At 43.7% G+C, this 22,031-nt stretch overlaps 2 protein-coding genes and 2 non-coding genes across 5 annotated transcripts; all 4 read left to right on the top strand.

Annotated features, from left to right (window-relative positions):
- Positions 1 to 1,108: 1,108 nt before the first annotated feature.
- On the top strand, positions 1,109 to 10,174 carry snx6 (sorting nexin 6). Of its 2 annotated transcripts, XM_088308381.1 has the most exons (14): positions 1,109 to 1,138; positions 1,293 to 1,343; positions 2,466 to 2,570; positions 2,645 to 2,755; positions 5,223 to 5,344; positions 6,028 to 6,151; positions 6,310 to 6,405; positions 6,478 to 6,583; positions 7,097 to 7,172; positions 7,263 to 7,302; positions 8,502 to 8,588; positions 8,669 to 8,828; positions 8,946 to 9,031; positions 9,118 to 10,174. In XM_088308381.1, the coding sequence occupies exons 1-14, from the start codon at positions 1,133 to 1,135 to the stop codon at positions 9,169 to 9,171; spliced, it is 1,224 nt and encodes a 407-aa protein (XP_088164507.1). In that variant the 5' UTR covers positions 1,109 to 1,132; the 3' UTR covers positions 9,172 to 10,174. The 2 variants fall into 2 exon arrangements, with proteins under 2 accessions (XP_088164507.1, XP_088164515.1); XM_088308389.1 differs by lacking the exons at positions 8,502 to 8,588; positions 8,669 to 8,828; positions 8,946 to 9,031; positions 9,118 to 10,174 and adding an exon at positions 7,470 to 8,462 and having other exon boundaries at positions 7,263 to 7,365.
- Positions 10,175 to 11,876: 1,702 nt separating this feature from the next.
- Positions 11,877 to 22,031, top strand: psma3 (proteasome 20S subunit alpha 3). The gene is made up of 11 exons (XM_088308412.1): positions 11,877 to 12,017; positions 15,691 to 15,773; positions 15,893 to 16,016; positions 16,163 to 16,264; positions 17,896 to 17,969; positions 18,029 to 18,101; positions 18,625 to 18,690; positions 19,312 to 19,358; positions 21,491 to 21,558; positions 21,761 to 21,825; positions 21,907 to 22,031. The coding sequence occupies exons 1-11, from the start codon at positions 11,997 to 11,999 to the stop codon at positions 21,949 to 21,951; spliced, it is 768 nt and encodes a 255-aa protein (XP_088164538.1). The 5' UTR covers positions 11,877 to 11,996; the 3' UTR covers positions 21,952 to 22,031.
- LOC148342522 (small nucleolar RNA SNORD53/SNORD92) lies at positions 18,466 to 18,547 on the top strand. The gene has a single exon (XR_015847038.1). It is a non-coding gene; the product is annotated as a small nucleolar RNA SNORD53/SNORD92 (small nucleolar RNA).
- Positions 21,609 to 21,688, top strand: LOC148342523 (small nucleolar RNA SNORD53/SNORD92). The gene has a single exon (XR_015847041.1). It is a non-coding gene; the product is annotated as a small nucleolar RNA SNORD53/SNORD92 (small nucleolar RNA).

Raw genomic sequence — 22,031 nt, forward strand, 5'->3', positions numbered from 1 at the left:
CAACAACATCAACAGTGTAGTGCTGATGTCATTTTGACATGCAAACCTCAACATGAACGTCGCACAAGCGATCCTTTAAGGAAACGTGAAAGGTGAGTTGCCGTGCCGTTAACAAACAGCAAGTGCACCGTCTGATGATGTCACCGCGCTAAATATCCGAAATATAACCAGTCAGTGTTCATGTGCGCATTCTTGCTTTTGTCCGCTTCAGCCTGTGTAAGTGCAGAATCGATTGGCCCGATATTTTTGATTTTGTGGAGGTGATCACGTCAGCTCACGTTTGTTGTCAATAAATCCAAAGTATTGTGGAGAACGCATTTTTACTCTCAAATTTCCACATTGTGGGACTAATAAAGGACATCTTTATCTTATCTTTTTCACAGGTTGAAGTGGACAAGAGTTGCATTTTGGTTGATCGTTCACCGTTTTAGACAACATAACTGACAAATCGAGCAACATAGCAACGCTTGTCTCCCTGCTGTGACATAGACAGCTGAAACTGGAAAAGAAATTTACATGCCGAGCTCCAAAAGTTGGCATGCCAATTATGGCGTATATCTCATCACACACAAAAAAAACCTCCTAAAATCACTACTGAGTCTTTGTTTTTAGGAGGCGGGGGTGACCATTTTAGTACTGATGTCATTTTTACATGCAAACCTATTATATAAGTGCCAATGTTAACATCAGTGAAGTGTCCCTTTAAAAACAAACCAAGACAGGGAAGTTTTATTTCGATACATCCACAACGTAAGTCACTGTGATTCATGTCGTTACACAATTTAAATGCTAAATAATTTAAGAACTTTAGAAGCAAAGTAAAGAAATAAAAAACAGGTTATAAAAAAAAATGATGAGAATTTGTTTAAACACGTCTTCACTTTAAGCACAGTTATCCATCCATCGATCTATCTCGAGTATCTGCAGCTCAAACAATGTTCTTTTTTTATTTTTATTTTGTTTTTTTATTGAAAAGCCCGTTACATATTCAATTGTAAAAGGAAAAAGTGTTACAATTTCTTATTGCTTTTCCATTTTGGAAGAGTGCGTGTCAAATGTGACGTCATACGTTTCATGTTTTCAAACGACGTCATGACGTCACGCGCAGTCCTGTCTCCACCCGTTGGCAGCCATGATGGTAGGTTAGGTTCGCCTCTTTTCTCTGTTCTTTTGCTCCTTTTTGACCGCGGCGCGTCGGAACCACACCGCCAGGGACTGTCCCGCGGCACCCCGGGCGGTTCCGACGGGCGTGGCGCTCGTCCGCTACAAATGACGTCTCTGTTTGCCCGCAGCAGGAAGGACTGGACGACGGACCAGACTTCCTCTCCGAGGAGGACCGAGGAGTGAGTTGTCCTTCTCCTCCGCCTAGCTGGAGCGCTGCTTCCCGGTTCGGTCGCGGCCGCGGTCGCGGCGTGTGCCCAGCCCCGGCGTAGCTAAATCAGGCTAGCTTTAGTTCTGCCTGTTAGCTTTAGCTCCTTGTTACCTTGATTTTGAGCTGCAGCTTTGTGCGAACTGGTTCTGCCAGCAGGTCACGTGACGGTCACGTGCACCTGTTTGGCTTTAGGTGGACATCAGCACCGGAGCTAACAAGCTAACAGTTAGCAATGATGAAACAGCGGTTCAAAAACATTTTACGCCGTGTATCAGGGCTGCTCGATTCTGAAAAAAATGTGAATCACGATAATTTTTGGAATCAATGAAATCATGATTTTTCAAACAATTCTTGTTGGTGCAAAACAGCGACGTTTAAATGGAAACGATATTAAACGACTTAAGAAAACTGGTGCAAATTCGAGTATGGTTTCCATGGAGAAAGAAACATTTTATTTGCTCTGCATTTATTATTTGCCATAGAACTGTTGTAACAGTGAAATAATGTATTTCAATCGAATAATCAAATTTGAAATCTAAGTATACTCGCTCTAGTATTAGACACTCTAAAATGAGTACAATTTTAACTATGGCTTCTGCATATATAAAATACTTATTTTATAATATTTTTCAGGAAGATTGATTGTTGATTGTAATAATTGAATTTTGATTCATTGTACAGTCCTACCGTGTAGTAACAAGAATAAAACACACTTAGTTTTCCCAGTGCCAGCTTCATAACGTCGTTAAAATTCATAACTTTAGTTGCCCCAAATATCATCAAAAACAAAGAAAAAATGCCATGCCCAAAAGTACAGTTTTTGAGAAAAACCTCAAATTATACTCGAAGAAAGGCAAAATGTTCCATGAAAAAAAAACAATGATATCAGAGTAACATGATGTGGGGAAAACGGGCATGAGGAGGGTGGCACAAACGGGGCGGCGGAAGTCCCACCGGGAGCAAAGTGACCAACAACCCCAGCTGAGCGGCGGCAAAAAAAACTTAAAAGCAAGCTCCCAGGTCCCAAACTAAGATTAATTTGTGTCCGGGACTGCGAGATGCATACGATTTGAGTCGCTGTGTTCATGTGCAGCCCAGAGCGGTCAGCGTGGACCTCCAGACGGATGCCACGCTGCAGGTGGACATCTCGGACGCGCTCAGCGAACGAGACAAGGTCAAGTTCACCGTGCATACCAAGGTGAGGTGGCTTGATCGCTTCCTTTATGCTCACCCCGCCCGTCAAACCGCTGCCGTGCTGGTGTGTGTCCGCAGAGCACGCTGCCCAACTTCAAGCAGAGCGAGTTCTCGGTGGTCCGCCAGCACGAAGAGTTCATCTGGCTGCACGACTCGTTCGTGGAGAACGAAGACTACGCCGGGTACATTGTGAGTAGCGCGCTCGCTTCTTTGGCGTGCAAGTGCCGGCCGGGAAGTTCTTTCCAGTCACCTTTGAAGGAGGCCAAATTGTACTTTCCACTTTGATGTTTTAGCGTTATCATCCTAGATTCAGACCGGCTGGAAACATTTTTTGCTTGGTCTCGGTAGCTATTGGAAGCTGGTTGTGTCGATTACCGTGCGCCGGTCCAGTCGTACTTTTTAACATTGGAACTATGCCGGCAGAAAAAGCTCAACTTTATGGGGCTGGTCGGCCTAATTAGTCATGATTCTTACTCACAAAAGCAGGAAGTAGTTCTAGTGCAGGCATGACCAGAACAGATGCCTGCTCGCGGTTTGATGAGAAGGAGAAATCAAACATGAATGTGAACGTAAATGGGAAGGAATTTAAAACTTGATGTTTACCGCTCAGTTCCACAGACCAAAATGATACTATCACACACGGTAACGCTCAGCCGGCTGCAACTTTATTTAGTTTAGCATTTCACAACAGCTGGAGCTGTACCAAAAGTGCTTTCCATTAGGGATGTCAAGATTCATCGAAAATGTCGAAAGCATGCATGGGTATGACAAAATAAAAGAATTGATTTGCAACGCCACGTTAACCAGAGCCGCTCTCTCATGTCTGTGCTGGGGGGGGGGACGCTGCATGGCTCTGCACAATGACTTAATACGTTGTAAACTTCACTTTCTTAGCAACGCAGCAGCGATAAACGAGCTTTTATGAAGGGAAAACGTTGCGCCTGCTTTAATTTTGGACAAGGACCGTCTTGTGTGAAAGCTAAGTGTAGTTAGCACGCGCAGGCTACCGTGTGCGTCTGACGGAACGTCGCACGCGATCTCCTGTTGTGCTACGCTAACATAATGTAGCTTCAATTGTGGGTTGTGGCAGCATTGGTCAGCCAACTCACGTGTATTAGAAACCAAAACGCCTGATGGACATCGAAACAGCAAAAGCACAAGTGCTCACTTGCGAACGCGCGCCACGTTTTGCCTTTATGGAGTCGGAAATGTCACCACCCAAAGTACAGCATGACGCATTTGCCACAAGCCATTGATGGCAACATCCAACAATAAATCATAACATGCCTATGTCGTTTAAATAGAATAATTTACAGTGCTAGAAAATATTGAAAAAAATGGTTTGTGCGTGTTGATTGCGTTTTGTTGAGCAATGTTATTTTGGCGTTTTAGGACATGCATCACGTTAGAGATTAATCTCTCTCGCGTTTTTTCGGCACATACCACATTTTGAATGTGCAGATGATAGTTTGCATACTAGAGAATAAAAAACAGGTTAAATAAAAGCAAAATTCAAAATCTATTCAAGTGATGATTTTGGTTTTGCATTTCTTCAATTTTATTCACATGATTTCAGTCACTTCTACTTTAAAAACAATGTATTGGTGCTCAAGAAACATAAAATATGTTTACGAGTATTTCTCTTCGAATTTTCGGTCGTTTCATGATAATAGTGCCACTCGTCATAGTGTCGGGTTTTTGGTTCCATTCAAAATGCACGAAACATTTAAACATCAATACGTATTTTGTTTGTGGATCGCTGCGGCATCACCCGAGCGCACGGAGACAAGCGGGGCAGCAATTAAAAAAAGTTAAATAAATAAAATTTCAAATCGAAATCGGGACCTGAAAATCGAATCGAATCTGGGCTTGAGTGAATCGTTACATCTCTGATTTCCATGCATGCTATCGTTTAAATGCGGATGATAATGATAAGGAATTTCAGTTAAAAACGAGAAACTGAAAAGCCGACATTCGCCTGTTAACGAATTCACGACCAGCCGAGTAAAAAAAAAAAAAAGAAAAGATCTTTGACATCTTTACCCGCCAATGGCAGTAAATGAGTTAAATAGGCCGCCCCACATTTCAAGGCACAATGTTGATTTTTTTTTTTTTTTTTGTAAAAATTGAAGGATCTTAAGAACGCCTTTTATGGTCCAAAAAATGCAGTACTTTTCTGGAAGTCCCCCCCCCCCCCAAAAAAAATCATGCTTGACATAATGGTTGCGATTATGCCATCGCATGCTCGGCAACACACCACCCAAGCGCCAACGTAATGTGCTGGGAAGTTGCTCATTTGAATGAGAACTAAGACAAGGAGAACGTGTTCTCTGCTGTCATCCGGCGGATGGTGAGAAGCAGAACGTTTTGCCGTTCAAGCAAAAATCACACTCAGGAGCATCTGACACGCTCATCCACATTGCTGTTGTCAATCATAGCCGCGTTCCCCGTCCGGTCCGTGTATTAACGAATGAACACGCTAGTGGCCAGGGCTTGCTAGTCCTCTGTTAGCATAGCGTGCCGTATTTACGCAACATTTTAATTGCTGTCCAGCATCAAGTGTTGTTAAGCTTCCTTAAGTCGCTCGAGTGACGCTGTGGAAATCGGAGCTCGTATCACTCCGATTAACTGACGACTGTTGCTGTTGCGGCTTCAGATCCCGCCTGCCCCGCCCAGACCCGATTTTGATGCCTCCAGAGAGAAGCTGCAGAAGTTGGGTGAGGGCGAGGGCTCCATGACCAAGGAGGAGTTCACCAAGATGAAGCAGGAACTCGAAGCGTGAGTCACTCACTCGCTCTCCGCTCCCGAATCAATACTTCGCCATTTCTGCCTCAATTAGGGAAGCTCTCGTATACATTCGGCTCGGAAGAATAATCATCACAATTGTTAGTTAGCATTTGTCATTGCCATTACAATTCATAAAAGGATTATTGGTATTTTTTCAACGACTCCAAAGGGTCATCGAAGCCTTCATGCCCGTTCATCCCTTCAACTTTCTTACTGTTTTTGTCAGGCCTTGCAAATGTTTTCTCTTTTTATTCTGCTCCATCCACTCCTTTGAACGCTTGCATCTTTGCACACATTCAACCCGCGAACTAGCGTTATGTTTATCATATTTATTTTCACAAATTGTGGAGCTAATTTGGGATTGGAAAAAAAGCACCAAATGTAGTTAGTTAGTCTGACAACCGTCTCCTTCTATACATAATGTATTGTTTGTGTGTGCTATGCTGCCCCCATGTGGCCAAGGCGTGCACACCAACAAGTGCAGTACAATGCACGTTGAATTGAACAGGAAAAAAAATTACATTCTTGGCATTTGTCGTGTTTTTATGAAGTAAAATATTAGACGGTGCTGTTTTGGCAAGGAAGCGTTTTTCGGCGGGGGCGAAGATTCGAACGCATGAACGGGCTGTGTCGTCTCACACTCCTCCACCCCCCGCCCCTCCCCCCACACACAGAGAGTACCTGGCCATCTTTAAGAAGACGGTGGCCATGCACGAGGTCTTCCTGTGTCGCGTGGCGGCGCATCCCATCCTCAGGAAGGACCTCAACTTTCACGTCTTTCTGGAGTACAACCAGGACGTGAGTTGCCAGGAAATTAATTTCGTATCCTTGATGTCCAGCTTGACCGTGAACGAGTGCACCCCTTGTTAAGATAATTCAGCGCACTCATGGGACAAGCTCATGTTATGACCGCCATCCAATTTCTCAGCGATGACATCACAATTTTGTGATTGCAGCTGAGTGTGCGAGGGAAGAACAAGAAGGAGAAGTTGGAGGACTTCTTCAAGAATGTCGTGAAGTCGGCCGACGGCGTGCTGGTGGCGGGCGTCAAGGTAACACCGTGACGTGCGTTGGACGACCGCGCCCGTCGTGGTTTGACGCTCTTGCTCGCCGTTTGTCCGCAGGACGTGGATGACTTCTTCGAGCACGAGAAGACTTTTTTGTTAGAGTATCACAACAGAGTCAAAGACGCTTCGGCCAAGTCCGACCGGATGATCCGCTCCCACAAGAGTAAGACAAGTGCATCAGATGTTGTGTGCAAAGACAGAGAAGTGTATAGACGAGAGGAGATGGTCTCGTCAGCAGAAAGTGCTTAAAGACAGGAAGTTGTCAAAAGACAGGAAATGCATTGACGGGAAATGCAGATGGATGGGAAGCACATGAGACATGGACAGGAAGTGCTTTTGGTCTGCGGACTGTTAACTTGTAAACCGGAGGTGCATATGGCGTGCAGACTGGAAGGCTTGAGATGAAAAGACAGGAAGTGCATGAGGCATGTGGACAGTGCATCAAGTTAGAAAGTGCAAAGTGCTTGTGGACAGAAAGTTGCTGAAGACACAAGCGTATCAAGACAGGAAGTGCATTAAATCTGCGAAGAGGATGTTTATGAAGAGAGGAAGTTCTAAAAAAAAAAAACAAAAAAAAAAACGAAGAGTAAGTCCATAAAAAGTGCATAGAGATGTCCATTTAGACAATGAAGACAGGAAGTCCCTCCACGTGGCTTCTGACTCATTTGTTGTCCAGATGCTGCGGACGACATCAACAGAATGGCGTCGTCTCTGTACCTGTTAGGAACGCTGGACTCCACAGACCTGTGCAAGTAAGAAGGGCGTCTCCGCTGTCCTTGCCGCCGCCGCCGCCGTGTTTGCTCGCCAGCCAATATTCACGGCGGCGTCTGCTTGCGTTTCAGGTTCTTCCTCAAAGTGTCCGAGCTCTTTGAGAAGACCAGGGTACGTCACATGACTTGTCTTTGCCTGCTATCAACATTAGGAGTGCGACAATATCTCGATATGGTGAAACATTGCGATATTTTGTCTCTTGATGGATTATCGATAGGCCTACGCCGCGTATCGGTATTTTAGAAAGAACTATAAACGCTCCTTCCTTGTTTGTTGAGCCGTTACTTGGCGGTCCACGAGGGGCGTGCCTCAGAGGAGCGACGGGGAAGCGAGCTGAAGTCGCCAGGCGAAGAAGACACTTGGATGGAGTTTAAAAAAAAAAAAAAAAGTTAAATGATGCGCCGTTGATTTGTATGATGGCGGCATCACTCGAGTCGGAGATATGGCTGCATTTCGGATTTTACAGGAGTGCAAATGAAGACTTTTCTGTGTAAAGAACTGTCCCACAAATGTAAGGTGCACTGGAAACACGACAAATATGCACAGCCATCGTAATGAATAGACTCTTCCGTCTTGTCACCGTCACCGCGCATTTCATCCAAATCAGAATGCGCTTTATTGTCATTGGAGAGCTCCCCTCTTCAGTGCGATACAACAAATAATCGAATTAAATTAATTTTAAAAAAATGACATGAAATAAATAAATCAGCGATTGTGAACTCAAATCCTACGAGCTCCATACCCGTGAAATGCACGAAACCCACAACGGTGCGGACATCGCACAAGTACTTAAGAGAGCTGTGGACGAGTGGTAGATTGACACGAAAAAGCCTGTCGTCGTGACACATAATGCTTTTAATATGACTTTGTTGGATGTAATATTTCTTATTTTATTCTTTTTTTTTTTTTTTTACTTTTCATTGTTTCCCTTTAAATGTGCAGGGAGAGGCCTTGCAGTAGATTTGCACTTATCAGCAATGTTACAAAGAAATAGTCACCGTTTCAAAACAGAACAGGATGGGTACGTTACTGAAACCATGCACTAAAATAGTGACATTGAAGAAGTGTTGCAATCATAAAGTGTCTTTGTTAAAAATGTGTGTGTCAGTGATGGTCCGAAATAAAATGTTTTCATTGAAAAATAGTTTTTCTCTTGAATAGTTGTAGCGTAAATGACCGCGCATTGATTTCTTGACCAATATATCAATAATCGCCACATCGTGAGATAATCGTTATTGTGAGCTTGGGATCGTGAGGTTCCCGCCCCGAATCTACATGCTGGTTTTTTTTGTCCTGCTTATTTCTAACAGAAAATTGAGGCTCGCGTGGCCGCCGACGAGGACTTGAAGTTGGCCGACTTGTTGAAGTACTACCTGAGGGAGTCGCAGGCCGCAAAGGTCCCTCGCGTCTTCTTCACGACATCGGCCGCCTTGAAAATGTTTGTCACATGACGATGTGCCCGCGTCGCCCCCTACAGGACCTCCTGTACCGCCGCAGTCGCGCGCTCCTGGACTACGAGAACGCCAACAAGGCTCTGGACAAAGCTCGCGCCAAGAACCGCGACGTCCTGCAGGCGGACACCAGCCAGCAGCTGTGCTGCAGCAAGTTTGACAAGATCTCAGAGTCGGCCAAGCAAGGTCACCACCGCCTCATCCGGTCTCCTCGACTCCTTGTTCCCTTCTTCGTCTCCATTTCGGGTCTCTCCGTCCGTCTTCAACCCTCATTTTGTCTGCGCCGCTTTGTGTCGTACGCAGAGCTCATTGACTTCAAGACGAGACGAGTGGCGGCGTTCAGGAAGAACCTGGTGGAGTTGGCTGAGCTGGAGCTCAAACACGCCAAGGTAGTGACCTTGTCAGTGTCCTTGTCAGTGAGCCTGTTCACCAAGTCATCGTTGGTCTCTCTCCTCTCTCGCTCTCTCGCTCTCAGGGGAACCTGCAGTTGTTGCAGTGTTGCCTGGGTGTCCTGAAAGGAAACACTTAACCGTGCCGCAATTGTCACCGCCACGCCCCCTCCATCTGGAAAACACTCTACTCTCTGCATGGGGGTGGCGAGGGCCGTGTCAGATGGACTACGGAACAACCACAAAAAAAAACAAACAAACGGGAAGTCTGTTATCTTCATCACTCTAACCACACGCTGTCCTTCCTTCATCAACACGCGGGCGCACACAAATGTCCTCAGACCTGTTCAGTCTGGGTCAACGTGGATCCATTTGACTGGATCAGTCTCCTCCAGTGCGAGTGGATCTGCATCAGTCTGGCCCGGTCCTGTTAGTCAAATTCATTTATGAGCAGTCTGGTCCGGTCAGAATCACTCTCAGACTGGTTCAATCTGGGCCAGTTTGCGTCAATCTGTCCATGTCGTGGTTCAGGTTCTAGTCTAATGTGGGTCAATCTGGATTAGGCAGGCCTGGTCAGAGTCGTTCAGTTTGATTGGTTCAAATGGATCAGTCTGGTCCAGGTTCTGGTTCTTTCTGGATCAGTCTGGTCTAGTCCGAATCACTCTGTATCTGTCTGGTGCAGTCTTGCTCAATCGGAGTCGGTCTACTTGCGGATAGCCTTCATGGCCGCTTACGGTTTCCTGTTTCCTGTCATCAAACTTAAGCGGTCTCTTTGGTGTTGGTAAACTTTTTTTTTTTGCCACCCCCTCCTCCGCGTGTGGTTTCTTTTCTTCTGAAATGAATGAAGGCCTTGTACATGGTTTGTATTCCAGTACAATCTGAAGGCGTCTTGGGGTCGTCTTGGTCTTCTCTTAATTGTAGCTCCTTTTTGTTTTGTTTTTGTTTATGGGAATAGCTTGAGTGTGGTTGCCTTAACGGCACTCTTGTTGAGTTTTTCACTTTTTATTTGCTTATTACTGTTAATGAATGTTTTTCACACTTAATGTGACCAAAGCTTCCGTATCATCCAAGGTGGCGACAGAGGACAAAAAAGAAATCAAATAAAGGTGTCAGTCCAATAAATGAGCTGATTTGTTTTCACAACTTTGAAAGCCTCTTTTTTTTATTCTTATATTTCCTCCAGTTTCTAGAGACATCACTTAATCGTTCCCAAATCGCAAATATTAGTGACAGATTTTGCAATTTGGATGTTGGAGACAATTTTGCTTGTAGTCCAATAGTAAAAGAAAAAGGCTAACTTACTTCTTTGGCCCTTTTTTTTTTGCTTTTTTTCTTCGCGACTCCACTTTCCTTTCTGAGCAAAATGATCAGGAAGAACTTGAAGTATGTCATTTGACTTCTAAAAATGCTTAGGAAAGGTGTCTGAATGCAACTTCTTAAGTCGCCGTCAGCAAAGGTAACTCCATGGAGTCTGCAGACTAAGGTTATTTTAGTTAAATGAAAAATAACAAAATAAACAAATTGAAAACTAACAAACTACATTTTACATTATAAAACTATAGTGAAAATGTCCTTCGCTATCTTTGACAATTCGTAGCGCGAGCCTTTGGGGTTGCAGCAGCCATATATCTACACACACATACATATATATTTAGATATTTATTTTACTTATTTATATATATATATATATATAAATAAATAAATAAGGCGGCACAGTGGCCGACTGGTTAGCACGATGGCCTCACAGTGAGCGACAGCATCGGGCGTGGGTTCAATCCCGGCTCCGGCCATCCTGTGTGGAGTTTGCATGTTCTCCCCGTGCCTGCGTGGGTTTCCTCCGGGTACTCCAGTTTCCTCCCACATTCCAAAAACATGCATGGGAGGCCTATTGAACACTCTAAATTGCCCCTCGGTATAAGCGTGAGCGCGAATGGTTGTTCGTCTCTGTGTGCCCTGGCAACCAGTTCAGGGTGTGACCCCGCCTAATACCCGAAGATAGCTGGGATAGGCTCCAACACCCCCGCGACCCGCGTGAGGAGAAGCGGTACAGAAGATGGATGGATGTTCCATATTAGCGGTCCATCTTTAGCACATCTAAGAACAAAACACTGTGCTCAAGTTAACACTGGGCCTTGCTATTAGAACCGTTTTGAATTAAATTGTGATTTTGCATTAATTCCAAGAGATTATTCCAGTAAATATGTTACAAGCTTCACAAAAAAATTGTAGTTGAAAAATGTGATTAATCGCAATTAATCATGGATTTTTTGGTGATTAATTAGTTAAAAGATTTAATCACTTGACAGCACTAATATGACAGGTCCTCAGATTTGAAGCAGAAGCTCTGAAATGTATAGTAAACACGCTTGCCTTTTATTTTCATGGCTGTTAAAATACAGTCTGTAAAACGTGTCCAAATAAAATGAGACGTAATCCTTAAATTAAGTGGTTTAGCCACCTGGTTAATTTAAATGCCACCAAAGTATCCATCCATCCATTTTCTGTACCGCTTCTCCTCTCAAGGGTTGCAGGGGGGGGGGGGGTGGAGGCCATCCCAGACGTCTTGGGGCAGTAAGCGAGGTACACCCTGAACTGGTTGCCAGCCAATTGCAGGGCACACAAAGACGAACAACCATCCGCGCTCATACTCGTACTGAGGGGCAATTTGGAGTGTCCAATCAGCCTGCCATGCATGTTTTTGGAATGCGGGAGGAAACCGGAGAAAACCCACGCAGGCATGGGGAGAACATGCAAAGTCCACATAGGAAGTATTGGTTGAATAAAAGTACTCGACCCAACCAAGATTGCGGCGTTTAATTATCGTTTACTTATTTTTTGGGGAAAAAAACGTATCCGACGGAAAAGGCTCTTATTGTGAAGGCGATTACCGGAAGTGTTCCTACGAATACTACTCGCTTGTTATTTCCAAACGCGGCTTTTCATCTTTCTCACATTTGGCATCAGAATGAGCTCAATTGGCACCGGGGTAAGATTTTTTCTCTACATATACCGTTTTATTTTCTAAATGTAACTCGTCTGGTTTTCAAGGTTTATCTGGGGTTAGTATTTCTTTGAGAACAACATCCAGCTCGTGAGTTAGCTGTTAGCCTGCTGAGTCACTTCAGTGCAGCGAGGCCGGCCTTGTACCGCGATGCTAATATGAAAGCAAAAACGTTCACAAGTCTCGTCGCGTTTGAGTTCGACTAAATATTCACCAGAAACACAAACAGCCTCACGTGCGCTCGTCGAGAGTTACCTTGGTTTATTTTGCTCACATGCCGTGAAGCTTTACTGAGCAGCTTGGCCTGTTGCAGCGATGCGTCTGCGCGTCCGCCATATTTGATGTGCCTGTACTGGAAACGCATCGATTAAAAGCATTCACTTTAACACGTTTTATTAGTTATAGTGATATGAAGGTTCTTGAAACATTGAGGCTTTCCATGCAATTGGTTTGACTCATGTGTCAAAGGTGGTTCAAGCCCCTCTTGCACCACCAAGTGGACATAAAGTATATCGACATGTAAAGTTTTGATTAAGATTGCACTATTATGGTCATGAAATTGTCATGGAAACGGTGGAGGAAAATGCAGTCATTGAGTTTTTTATTGATGTGGATAAAAAATGTACTCACAAAAAGTTTTATCTCGTACATTTTTATTCCAAAAAATGTTTGTTGGCAACTGTTGCTCAGTCTATTTCTTTTCTATTTTTTCATATTCATCCATAAATACCTGCTGGTAGGGAGAATATCGGTAGGGTTCAAAGCAGCAAAAAGTTGTCCTCTACAATAGAGAAGGGCAATCAATCCTGGATGACCATGTCAACCAAAGCATGCATAATAATTACAAAATTAAATATCGAATCAAACTTGTGTTGGACAAACGTTTCATAATCGCTCGTGTGAGAATCCAATCGCCGAAGATTTGCTCGAGTCTAACGTTGATTCCTTGTTGTAATCTGACAGCATGTAAATTAAGCCGGGGGTCCGCGCTGGCTTTTATTGAAGCAGGTGTGACATTTGACATGGTACTCAGACAGGCGATCAAGGTCGTTACAAATCCAAATGAACCTACAAAACAGACAGAGTGATTATTTTCAAATTAGCCCATTTCCAATCACTAAACCTCTATTGTTTTTTGGCCCAGTGGTTTTAAAGTACAGGTATGCGTTATATAATATGATTTGTTGGCCGTTTTACGTATTAACCGCATGTGACTAAATCATCTGAGGCAATCATTGCTTTATCTGATTCCACTAATGGTTATATGGTGTTCTTGTTGTTGTATCCCATCTCTTTATAGTCACAATTTATCCCGTTAAAATATAATTTGATTCTGATGTCTTTTTTTCATCACATTTTTCGTCGTAATCAGATCAAAATGTTCCCAAACAGGGGAAACTCTTTATCAACTTGAATGGCTCCACAACAGTGATAAATTGATAATATTAATCGACAAGCGAATTAGAAACGTCTCGCACAATTTACCCAAATCCTCACAAAACGGGAAACCTATGTGAAGTTTCGTTGCTGCTTAAATCTTGAAGCGCTTCCTGAACCGGTCACGTGGTACGGCCGATTTCGAGGCTTCGAACGTCATCACCTACGTCACTCGAGCATTTACTCGGTGCGCGCTTCAAATACTCGCTCCAGGTTTACTCGGTACACGCATCAAAGTCTCGACACAGAGGACTCATCACTACTTTTAATTGTATCTTTTCCCTTTATAGTGTATTCGTTTCGCAAAATTATAACGTTTTTTATGTCACATTTCAATGTGATCAATTTCATGATAGAATTTGATAATGTATCACATTCAAACTTGTTTACGTGACAAGTTTGCTTTCCACAACAAAAAGGAAAACGTTTGACGTCAGAATTCTGCCGAACACACAGACGCACACGCACACACACTTGTAACAGATATTTACTTGAATAATATGTTGGAATTGATGCAAAATCGGCAAATATGAAATATATTTAATTCAAAGACTCTTCTAATAGCTTTCCTTCATTCTTGAATACGATCTAAACGGGGTCGTCTTTACAAGCATTTTTCTTCGAAACATTTCTCAAAACTGCCCACAAGCGCCACACTCCAGCAGTGTTGGTTTGCAAGGCCCAGTGGTAACTGAAACAGTGTTTTGTTCTGCGACTTGCTAAAGATGTGCAGCTAATATGGCGCAACATTTGCAAAGTATGCAAAAAATGTTTTTAGTAAATCAAACTGAGTTAATTGAGTTAAAATAGTTAACTGAGTTAAAAAATGTTGGATTAATCACCTGAGTTAATGCTTTAATTTTGACAGCCCTAATATATAATATATAAGTGAAAAATACGATTTAAAACAAACGTGCCTATTTAGGGCTGTTATCATGATCATGAAGCTGAATTTGTGCGACTTCCTCTTGAGGTTGTTTTTATGCGCGATAGCCCTTTAAGGGCTAGGGCGACACCCACATTACGGCCATTTTACTACGACACTTTACGACAGTCTCTTGTTCTTAACGTTGGCCACGTGGTCTCGGGTGCACAAAGTTGAAATCCACGCACGCCACCGCATGTGTCTCGTCTTCTGAACGGGTGTTGTCGCCCTTCGACTGATTTTCCTCAACAATTTCTTGCTAGGTGAGCATGAAGAGCAAATATTTGACTTTCGTTGTCGTTCTAATGTATTGCAGGGAGAAATTTTATTCTGAAATAAGCACATTCAGGTGAAATTAGGAAGTCGCGAGTGACGCTAACCTCTAATTCGCCGCTGTCCTTATCTGACACGTGTACTTTGCATCTTATCCTACGTGATATTGGTTAAAATATTTGATATTTATGCCGCTCTCACACACACACACACACACACGACCACCCTTACCTTGCAGAACAGCATCGTGATGTGTTTTTATATATCCTATTCAGTATTATTTTCCATTGCACTAACTATTCTCTTAATTATCTCATTTATATATTTATCTGAATTATTGTTGTATTGCACTGGAGAGGGGAGCTCTCTAATCTCGTTGCACACTTGAGTACAATGACAAAGGGATTTCTGATTCTGTACAACAAAGTATATAGCATATTATTTATGAACCATATACCTTACTACAGTCGCTTTGGGCGATCAGTAAACTTAATTACAATCAACAAAAATACTGATTTAGTCTTTGTGGTAAAACAAAGCAAAAAGGGCATCTACTCGGTGTCCTTTAATTATCCACGAAAATTAGTCTGGCCATCAAAAAAAGGAAAGCACTGAAATTAAAAAAAGGTTATAGAAGCATATTGCTGCCACACACCAGGAGTGTTTTTTAATCAATATAAAGAAAATGTAAATTAATCTGAGTGCCACAAACAAAATGTAATCGGGAAGAAAAAAAACTTGTAGTAGCTGTCGCAGTTCTCTAAACAAAAGATAAAGCAGCATGCGTTGCTTAAACCTCTCTATTTGTCTCTGTAACTGTTAAGTTGACTAAAATTTAAGATAAACATGTACCAAAATGTTGAACCAGTCACATTGTTTTGTCTTGTGTTGACCGTTTGAAATCCAATTGTTGTAAATGTTGACGATGTTCACGCGAGAAGCATGTTGTGCAAATGGCTTTTGTTTCGCCTTTTGAACAAAACACTTGATTGCCATACCTCCTGTCATATCCGTGCGTTCCAGTACGACCTGTCGGCGTCCACATTCTCTCCAGACGGGCGAGTCTTTCAGGTGGAGTACGCCATCAAGGCTGTGGAGAACAGCAGGTGGGTGCACTCGCTTTCCTGACGTGTCCCACAGCTCCGTCACGCTGACTGAACCCAAATCGCAACAGTTTTTTTTTTTTATTGTTGTTTTTTTAATCATGTGCCGTATTTGTGTTCAGCACAGCCATCGGAATCCGCTGTAAAGATGGCGTCGTGTTTGGCGTGGAGAAGCTGGTCTTGTCCAAACTCTATGAGGAGGGTTCCAACAAACGCATCTTCAACATTGACAGACACGTCGGCATGGTAAGCGGACACGCGCGCTCGCAAACCGTATTTAGATATGATTTCCTGTCGAAACTAGGTGCCATTTTGAGTGTGTGAGACTTTGTGGGATCACAGTTGATGTCTGTGGCTTGTAACCATGGTAACCGTCTGATGTCCCTCCCCAGGCTGTGGCGGGCCTCCTGGCGGACGCCCGTTCACTCGCCGAGGTAGCCCGCGATGAAGCCTCCAACTTCCGCTCCAGCTACGGGCACGACATCCCTCTCAAGGTAAACTTTGGATTTTACGTTTGTGGAATAAGTATTAAGCGGATTAATTCTGCAGTTTCGGCCGTCTAAAGAGGGTGACGTTTTATCCTGTAACGCCACAACTGTCACCTGAAATTGACGTCACTGGTGCCTCTGGGCTGGCATTGCCGCCGTCGCGTCGCCAAGCACAGAAAGCAGAAGCAAACCATGAACATTTTCAAACAAAGTAGGAAGATGAGGGCTGGCCCTCTCGAGCAAGATGTTCCAAGCAAACAAGACATATGTTTGGAGTTTGGACTTGTGCTACTTTATTATAGAAGAAGTTTTTATTTCTTGTTGCTTGAAATCAAGCCACAACAGTTGCCAAATAAAACGTTTTGGTTCTCGGCTTATTTTGGAGCTATGAGCATCCATTCCACTGTTCCCACGTAGTCGACCAGAAAGTCTTTGCTCTTGGCTGGCAACCTTGTATGCCTATTCTGATCTAAAACGGACTTGCGTTTTCGTCACATGAATTGACGAAAAGTAGACTAAAACCTTTTGGGGTTGTCGGCGACTAAAACTATCACGAATAGGAATGACTAAACGTGATTAAAAAGTAATCAGGATTTTCGTCCAAAAGACTAAAACCAAATCTAAAGTGCCTGCCAAAAACAACACGGGTGGTTGGCATCGCTTTCTTTTCTTTTTTTTTTTTTTTCCATTCGATTTTAAGACTAAGAGCTTTCTGAACAGGTTTTAAATTAAATTTACAGTGAACATAAACATAAAAGCTAACATAACATCAGCATCAAACTATTGCTCATAGTGCAGTTCGACTATTTGAACTGTCTTCAAAGGTCTCAATTTCTTCCCACTGTTTTTCTAGAAATTGTGTTTTTAGGAAAGTAATGAGTCCGTGCACAGCAGCAGCAACAAGCTGCGCGATGCCAATCTCCTCGGCGCTTGTCAAATATATGAGCCCACTCACGAGCAGCGCTTTCACAGAGGAGCTAAGCGTGTTAACAGAGTTGGGAAAGACCTCAAATAAGTGCTTAGGTGTACAATTTGACTTTTAGGAGCGGTCTCGCTAGAACCGCCTTAGGGCGGAGAGCCAGCAGCTTGGAACAGAAATGTTGCCTATCGAGCCATAAAATAAGACGCCGGCTACATTGGCGATGTCGCAGACGCTCTCTGACCGGGTACAGGGAAGCCCATGTTGTCGTGACGAAGATGTCAAACGTACAGTAAATATTTATCACATGGTCAATAATATTTGCACCACAGTACTGACTTTTGAGGTCTACAAAATAATGGGTCTCAAAATTATATTTGAATCCATTTAGCTTTGCTAAGGGACAATGATTTTATTGACATATAACCTGACATTTACGTACAAAGAACATGTGCGTTAGTATGGGTTTAAAAAATGCATTTTCATGGACATAATTACACATAAATACATAATTATACTTGACGGCAAGTAGTTTTTAAAAGCTTAAGAACTGCCTCGCTCGCAAAATGTCGCTCCTGCCGTTGCGTCATTACAGTGATAGCTTTTATTGCTTTTTATTGGGAAATGGAATGTTTGGTTGGTCATGATTGTGAAGAATTCGCAATATCTGTCTGAAAAATTGTGCAAAGAAAACCCAGCGCTTTCCTGTTGCCCGCAGCACCTGTCTGAGCGCGTGGCCATGTACGTGCACGCCTACACGCTGTACAGCGCCGTGCGGCCCTTCGGCTGCAGGTGAGTTTGCAGCCCGCCCGGCCGGCTCAGGCCCACTGGCTGACCGTTGTCATTCGCAGCTTCATCCTGGCCTCGCACGACAAAGACGACGGGCCGCAGCTCTACATGGTGGACCCCTCGGGCGTCTCATATGTGAGTATGCAACGTGGCTTGCTTGAGCTTCCAATGGAAGGGCTGGCGAAATGTCCGCGGCAATTTAAGATTTTGGGAATCATTAAATCGTTGACATTTTTTTGACATCCCTTCCTAGTGTACGTTCACAAATTCACAATCGTGAAAAGCAGAAACTTGCCACGTTGTCTCGATTCTGCTCAAAATCAGCGCAGCGCTGCCATCTACTGGCGTCTGCTCACCACGACGGTGGTTCTCCAAACCTGAAATGTGCAGACAAGCTGGGACCCAGCCAAAAGACATCTTGATCAGCATATTCTTGCCGATTCCTGTTTTACTCCCAAAGAAATGTTGCCAGCATTTGATGTTTGCAATTTTGCAACCCTGGGTATGATGATGCAGAGAAGGTTTCGCTTAACAGGCTGATGTCATGTGATGTCATCACTTTCTCTTGGCTGTCTGACCCCATGCATGCACCTTTTGCATCCATTGTCTCACACGCACACACCAGCACACCTCTTTGTCATCTGTGTGTGTGTTTCAGGGTTACTGGGGATGTGCAATTGGAAAAGCCAAACAAGCCGCCAAGACAGAAATTGAAAAACTGCAGGTGAGTTTGTGTGATGTCCTGTGACATTGTGTAACGCGTGGCATCATAAGACCTCGTGTGATTCTGTGAGGTTGGGAAATTTGTGAGGTTTGATTGGCAACCAAGCAAATTCATCAACTATTAAATGTATTTTGGTCACAGATAAATGGGTCCAACTTAAAGTGGTCCTCATGAACAGACTTGAGCTTCTCAACTGTAAATATTCTCCAAATTTTGACGTCCCCCATGAAAGCGGACTTCATCAACTCATTGACGGCCACGTAAATTTATTATTTATTTTTTTTAACTCGGTTGGTGGTGAATGAGTTAAAGCAAGACATCTGCTTTTATTTGGGTAACAATTTCGACCGGTACCAAACCGGTAACGGAGTCCTCGTCACTTTGCTTGAGCGTTAGGTGCATTGTCAAATTGACGTAACACAATTTTGGAGCAAAGCGTGTTTTTTTTTTTTTTTTTGTTCGATAGAAAAAAATCTACAGATTAATTCACTATTAAAATGATTGTTTCCCGCCGTTTGTGTCAGTGTGTGACGTGACAATCTGATGTCATCGTCACATGACTCGATGTCGCATTTTCGTGAGGGCTGATGTGATGTGAGCTTGTGACATCGTGTGTTGCAGATGAAGGATATGACGTGCCGAGAGCTGGTCAAAGAGGTCGCCAAAATGTGAGTTGCTGCCCGATTGCGTCATCAGATTTGTGATGGTCACAAGAACATTTTGGAGGTGGGGGGGGTCTGTTTATAGGCTTTCAAGCTAACTCCATTTATGCCGCTCACCTTTCTGAAATTGTGCAAGTACAGGAATAGTTGGCAAGAGGGGAGAGCGCACCGCCAACCCCTGTGTGCCAGTGTTTTAGCAGTACTCATTTTTTAACAGATGCATGTACTAGGGCTGGACGATATGACCTAAAATCAATATTGCGATAAATTGGGTAATTTTACCTCTAACGATAAATGCGCGATAAATTCCCCCTGAGGATCAAAATAAATGCAGGAAATTCATATTAACTGCTTTTTTTATTGACCAACTGGTAGACATTCCTTTCAATTAAAAATAAAAGTACAAAAATCGTTTGAATAAACATTCAAAATAGCTTGCTTTGCATGACTTGAACAATGTCACAAAGAACAGGAGAAAAAGGGTACCTCTCGCTAAATCTTTTTCTGCAAATAGATTGTGCCGAGATTCTGTCATGCCATTTGCAAAGGCCTAGATTTTTGTAAAGGTATCTTGTAAACAATATAAATAATGCCATGCGCAAAGGAGCTAGTCGTCTGTAAACAAAATGCTAAATAAAATGAAAAAAATGTCAATGGAATGCCAGTGCCAAATAAACGCGTGTGCATCATCTGGAAAATGTGCCGTCTCGAGTACGCTGGTGCGCGGTCGCCACTTGTCGTCTATGTAATGCACAGTCAGGCTCAAACAGGGATCCATGTTGCGACTCGACCACAAGTCGGATGTGGATGCAAAATGCTCGACATGTGTCCGCTCCCGTCCCGATGTCGTCCATATCGGGAAGTACGGTTTGCGACAAATATTTTCGTACCTCTAGTCGGGGACTTTAATGAAGCGTTTAAATCCCGTGCGCTCCACTGTAACTAGAGGAGCTCTATCTTTAGCTAGGCTCTCGCGTCCACCTCTGAGACGTTCTCTCGGATGGTGTCGCCTCCGTTAATGGGCTGTTGTCACTTGTCCAAACTTGCTCCTCACTTTGAACTTTCAGCACAGCATGGTTGTGTTGTGGGTGGTGAAAAAGAAAAGGTTGGACGCGCTGTTTCAGGTGCTTACGACGCACTTTTCAGTTTGTGTTCTTTTGCTCAAACATCGTCTTTTTGGAACCCAAAACATTTCTTAACGACAGATGTCCAATTTCTTTTCGGGACAAGCGCGACAGGAACAATTTCGACTAACGTTACTTTGTCTGCAGCCGTGTCAGCCGCTTCAGGATTTGAATCGCCAGCTACGAACGCGTCTTCTGTTTACGTTCTTCTACAGCGCATGAGTCACGTGACTACATGCGCTGTAGCCGTCTTAAAGGGGCATCAACATCGCCGCAGGCAGACAACACTTTTTTTTTTTTTAAACACAGAATTTACCGACTCGGGCAAAATGATGTCGGTCATTCTAATACATTTCGGTAACGGTAAATCTTCGGTTTATCGCCCAGCCCTGGCATGTACTGTACCTGGACCCTTGCTAATTCGGAGGGGACCCCCACCCTTCACTATCTCTGATTGGTTTAAACCACAGTGGTCTGTTCAACCCAATGGAGGCATCCGTTTTTCCTCCCCTCCTCCCTAGAATGGCTCGGCGCACCGTTAAGAAATTGTCGATTTGCAACTTAGCTGGTCACACTCTACAGCCCTCTGAAGGCAACATGGTGGAATCTCACTTCATCAAGTCCCGCTTTTGAGAAATTCCGTCATTGTTTGCAAAAGTTTGAATAGAAATTCAATGAAGCCGGTCCAGTCACAGAAGAATTGACCTTAAACAACAAGTGAACACAAGTTGAGAAATAACGTGAACATGTCAGCCATTTGGCACGTAGCACTCTGAATGCTTTGGGAACTGGCGAACGTGAACAAAACCGTCATTGCGCAGGTAGACCCGATCAAAAGCCAAGGTGGAACCGGAGCACACTTTGGACACTCGCGATGACGCTCGTTTCGTCATAACACGCATGATGAGTTCACTGAGGACTGATGAATCAGATTCATAAAAAAAAAAAAGTGCTTTCAGGTTGCCGTGCTTCTCATTTGTGTGTGTGTGTGTGTGTGTGTGTGCGCGCTTTCAGAATCTACATCATTCACGACGAGGTGAAGGACAAAGCGTTCGAGTTGGAGCTCAGCTGGGTTGGCGAAAGTAAGAACATAAAAATGTGAAAGTCGCGCATCTCTTCCGCTGGCCGGCCTGTGGCATGATGAGTTTCCAGAAGGTTTCGCTAACTGGACTGAACTTGTGTGATGTTGCTTCCTCTTGGCTGTCTGACCACGCCCACCAAGTCATACACAGCTGACACGTGCCGGTTACGATGGCGACTAACCCGCTATTTCTGTCTCCTCAGTCACAAATGGACGACATGTTCTCGTCCCCAAAGACGTCAAGGAGGAAGCAGAGAAGTACGCCAAGGTGACACGCATGCACACACACATAAAAACACAAGACAAGCACACACTTTGTCCTGCGTTTTAACACCGTTTCATTTTTCAGGATTCGCTGGAGGAGGAAGATGACTCGGATGAAGATAACATGTGAATCTTCTGACTCCTTTCTCCTTGTTTGTTTTTCATGTTTTGTAGTTTTCCTTTTAAAATAAAAATGTTTCCAGCCTGGTC

Source organism: Idiotropiscis lumnitzeri, chromosome 1 (assembly GCF_059441095.1).
Source record: "Idiotropiscis lumnitzeri isolate Australia: NSW breed Sydney's pygmy pipehorse chromosome 1, RoL_Ilum_1.0, whole genome shotgun sequence".
Lineage (NCBI taxonomy): Eukaryota > Metazoa > Chordata > Actinopteri > Syngnathiformes > Syngnathidae > Idiotropiscis > Idiotropiscis lumnitzeri.

What these genes read in the sequence shown, in the direction of transcription:
- snx6 (XM_088308381.1), top strand. An exon ending in GATGATCCGCTCCCACAAGA is followed by an intron (nt 6,584 to 7,096) that starts GTAAGACAAGTG and finishes TTTGTTGTCCAG; the next exon opens with ATGCTGCGGACGACATCAAC. An exon ending in TGGAGCTCAAACACGCCAAG is followed by an intron (nt 9,032 to 9,117) that starts GTAGTGACCTTG and finishes TCTCGCTCTCAG; the next exon opens with GGGAACCTGCAGTTGTTGCA.
- psma3 (XM_088308412.1), top strand. Translation starts at nt 11,997, where the DNA reads ATGAGCTCAATTGGCACCGGG. An exon ending in GTGCGGCCCTTCGGCTGCAG is followed by an intron (nt 17,970 to 18,028) that starts GTGAGTTTGCAG and finishes TGTCATTCGCAG; the next exon opens with CTTCATCCTGGCCTCGCACG. An exon ending in GTCAAAGAGGTCGCCAAAAT is followed by an intron (nt 19,359 to 21,490) that starts GTGAGTTGCTGC and finishes GCGCGCTTTCAG; the next exon opens with AATCTACATCATTCACGACG.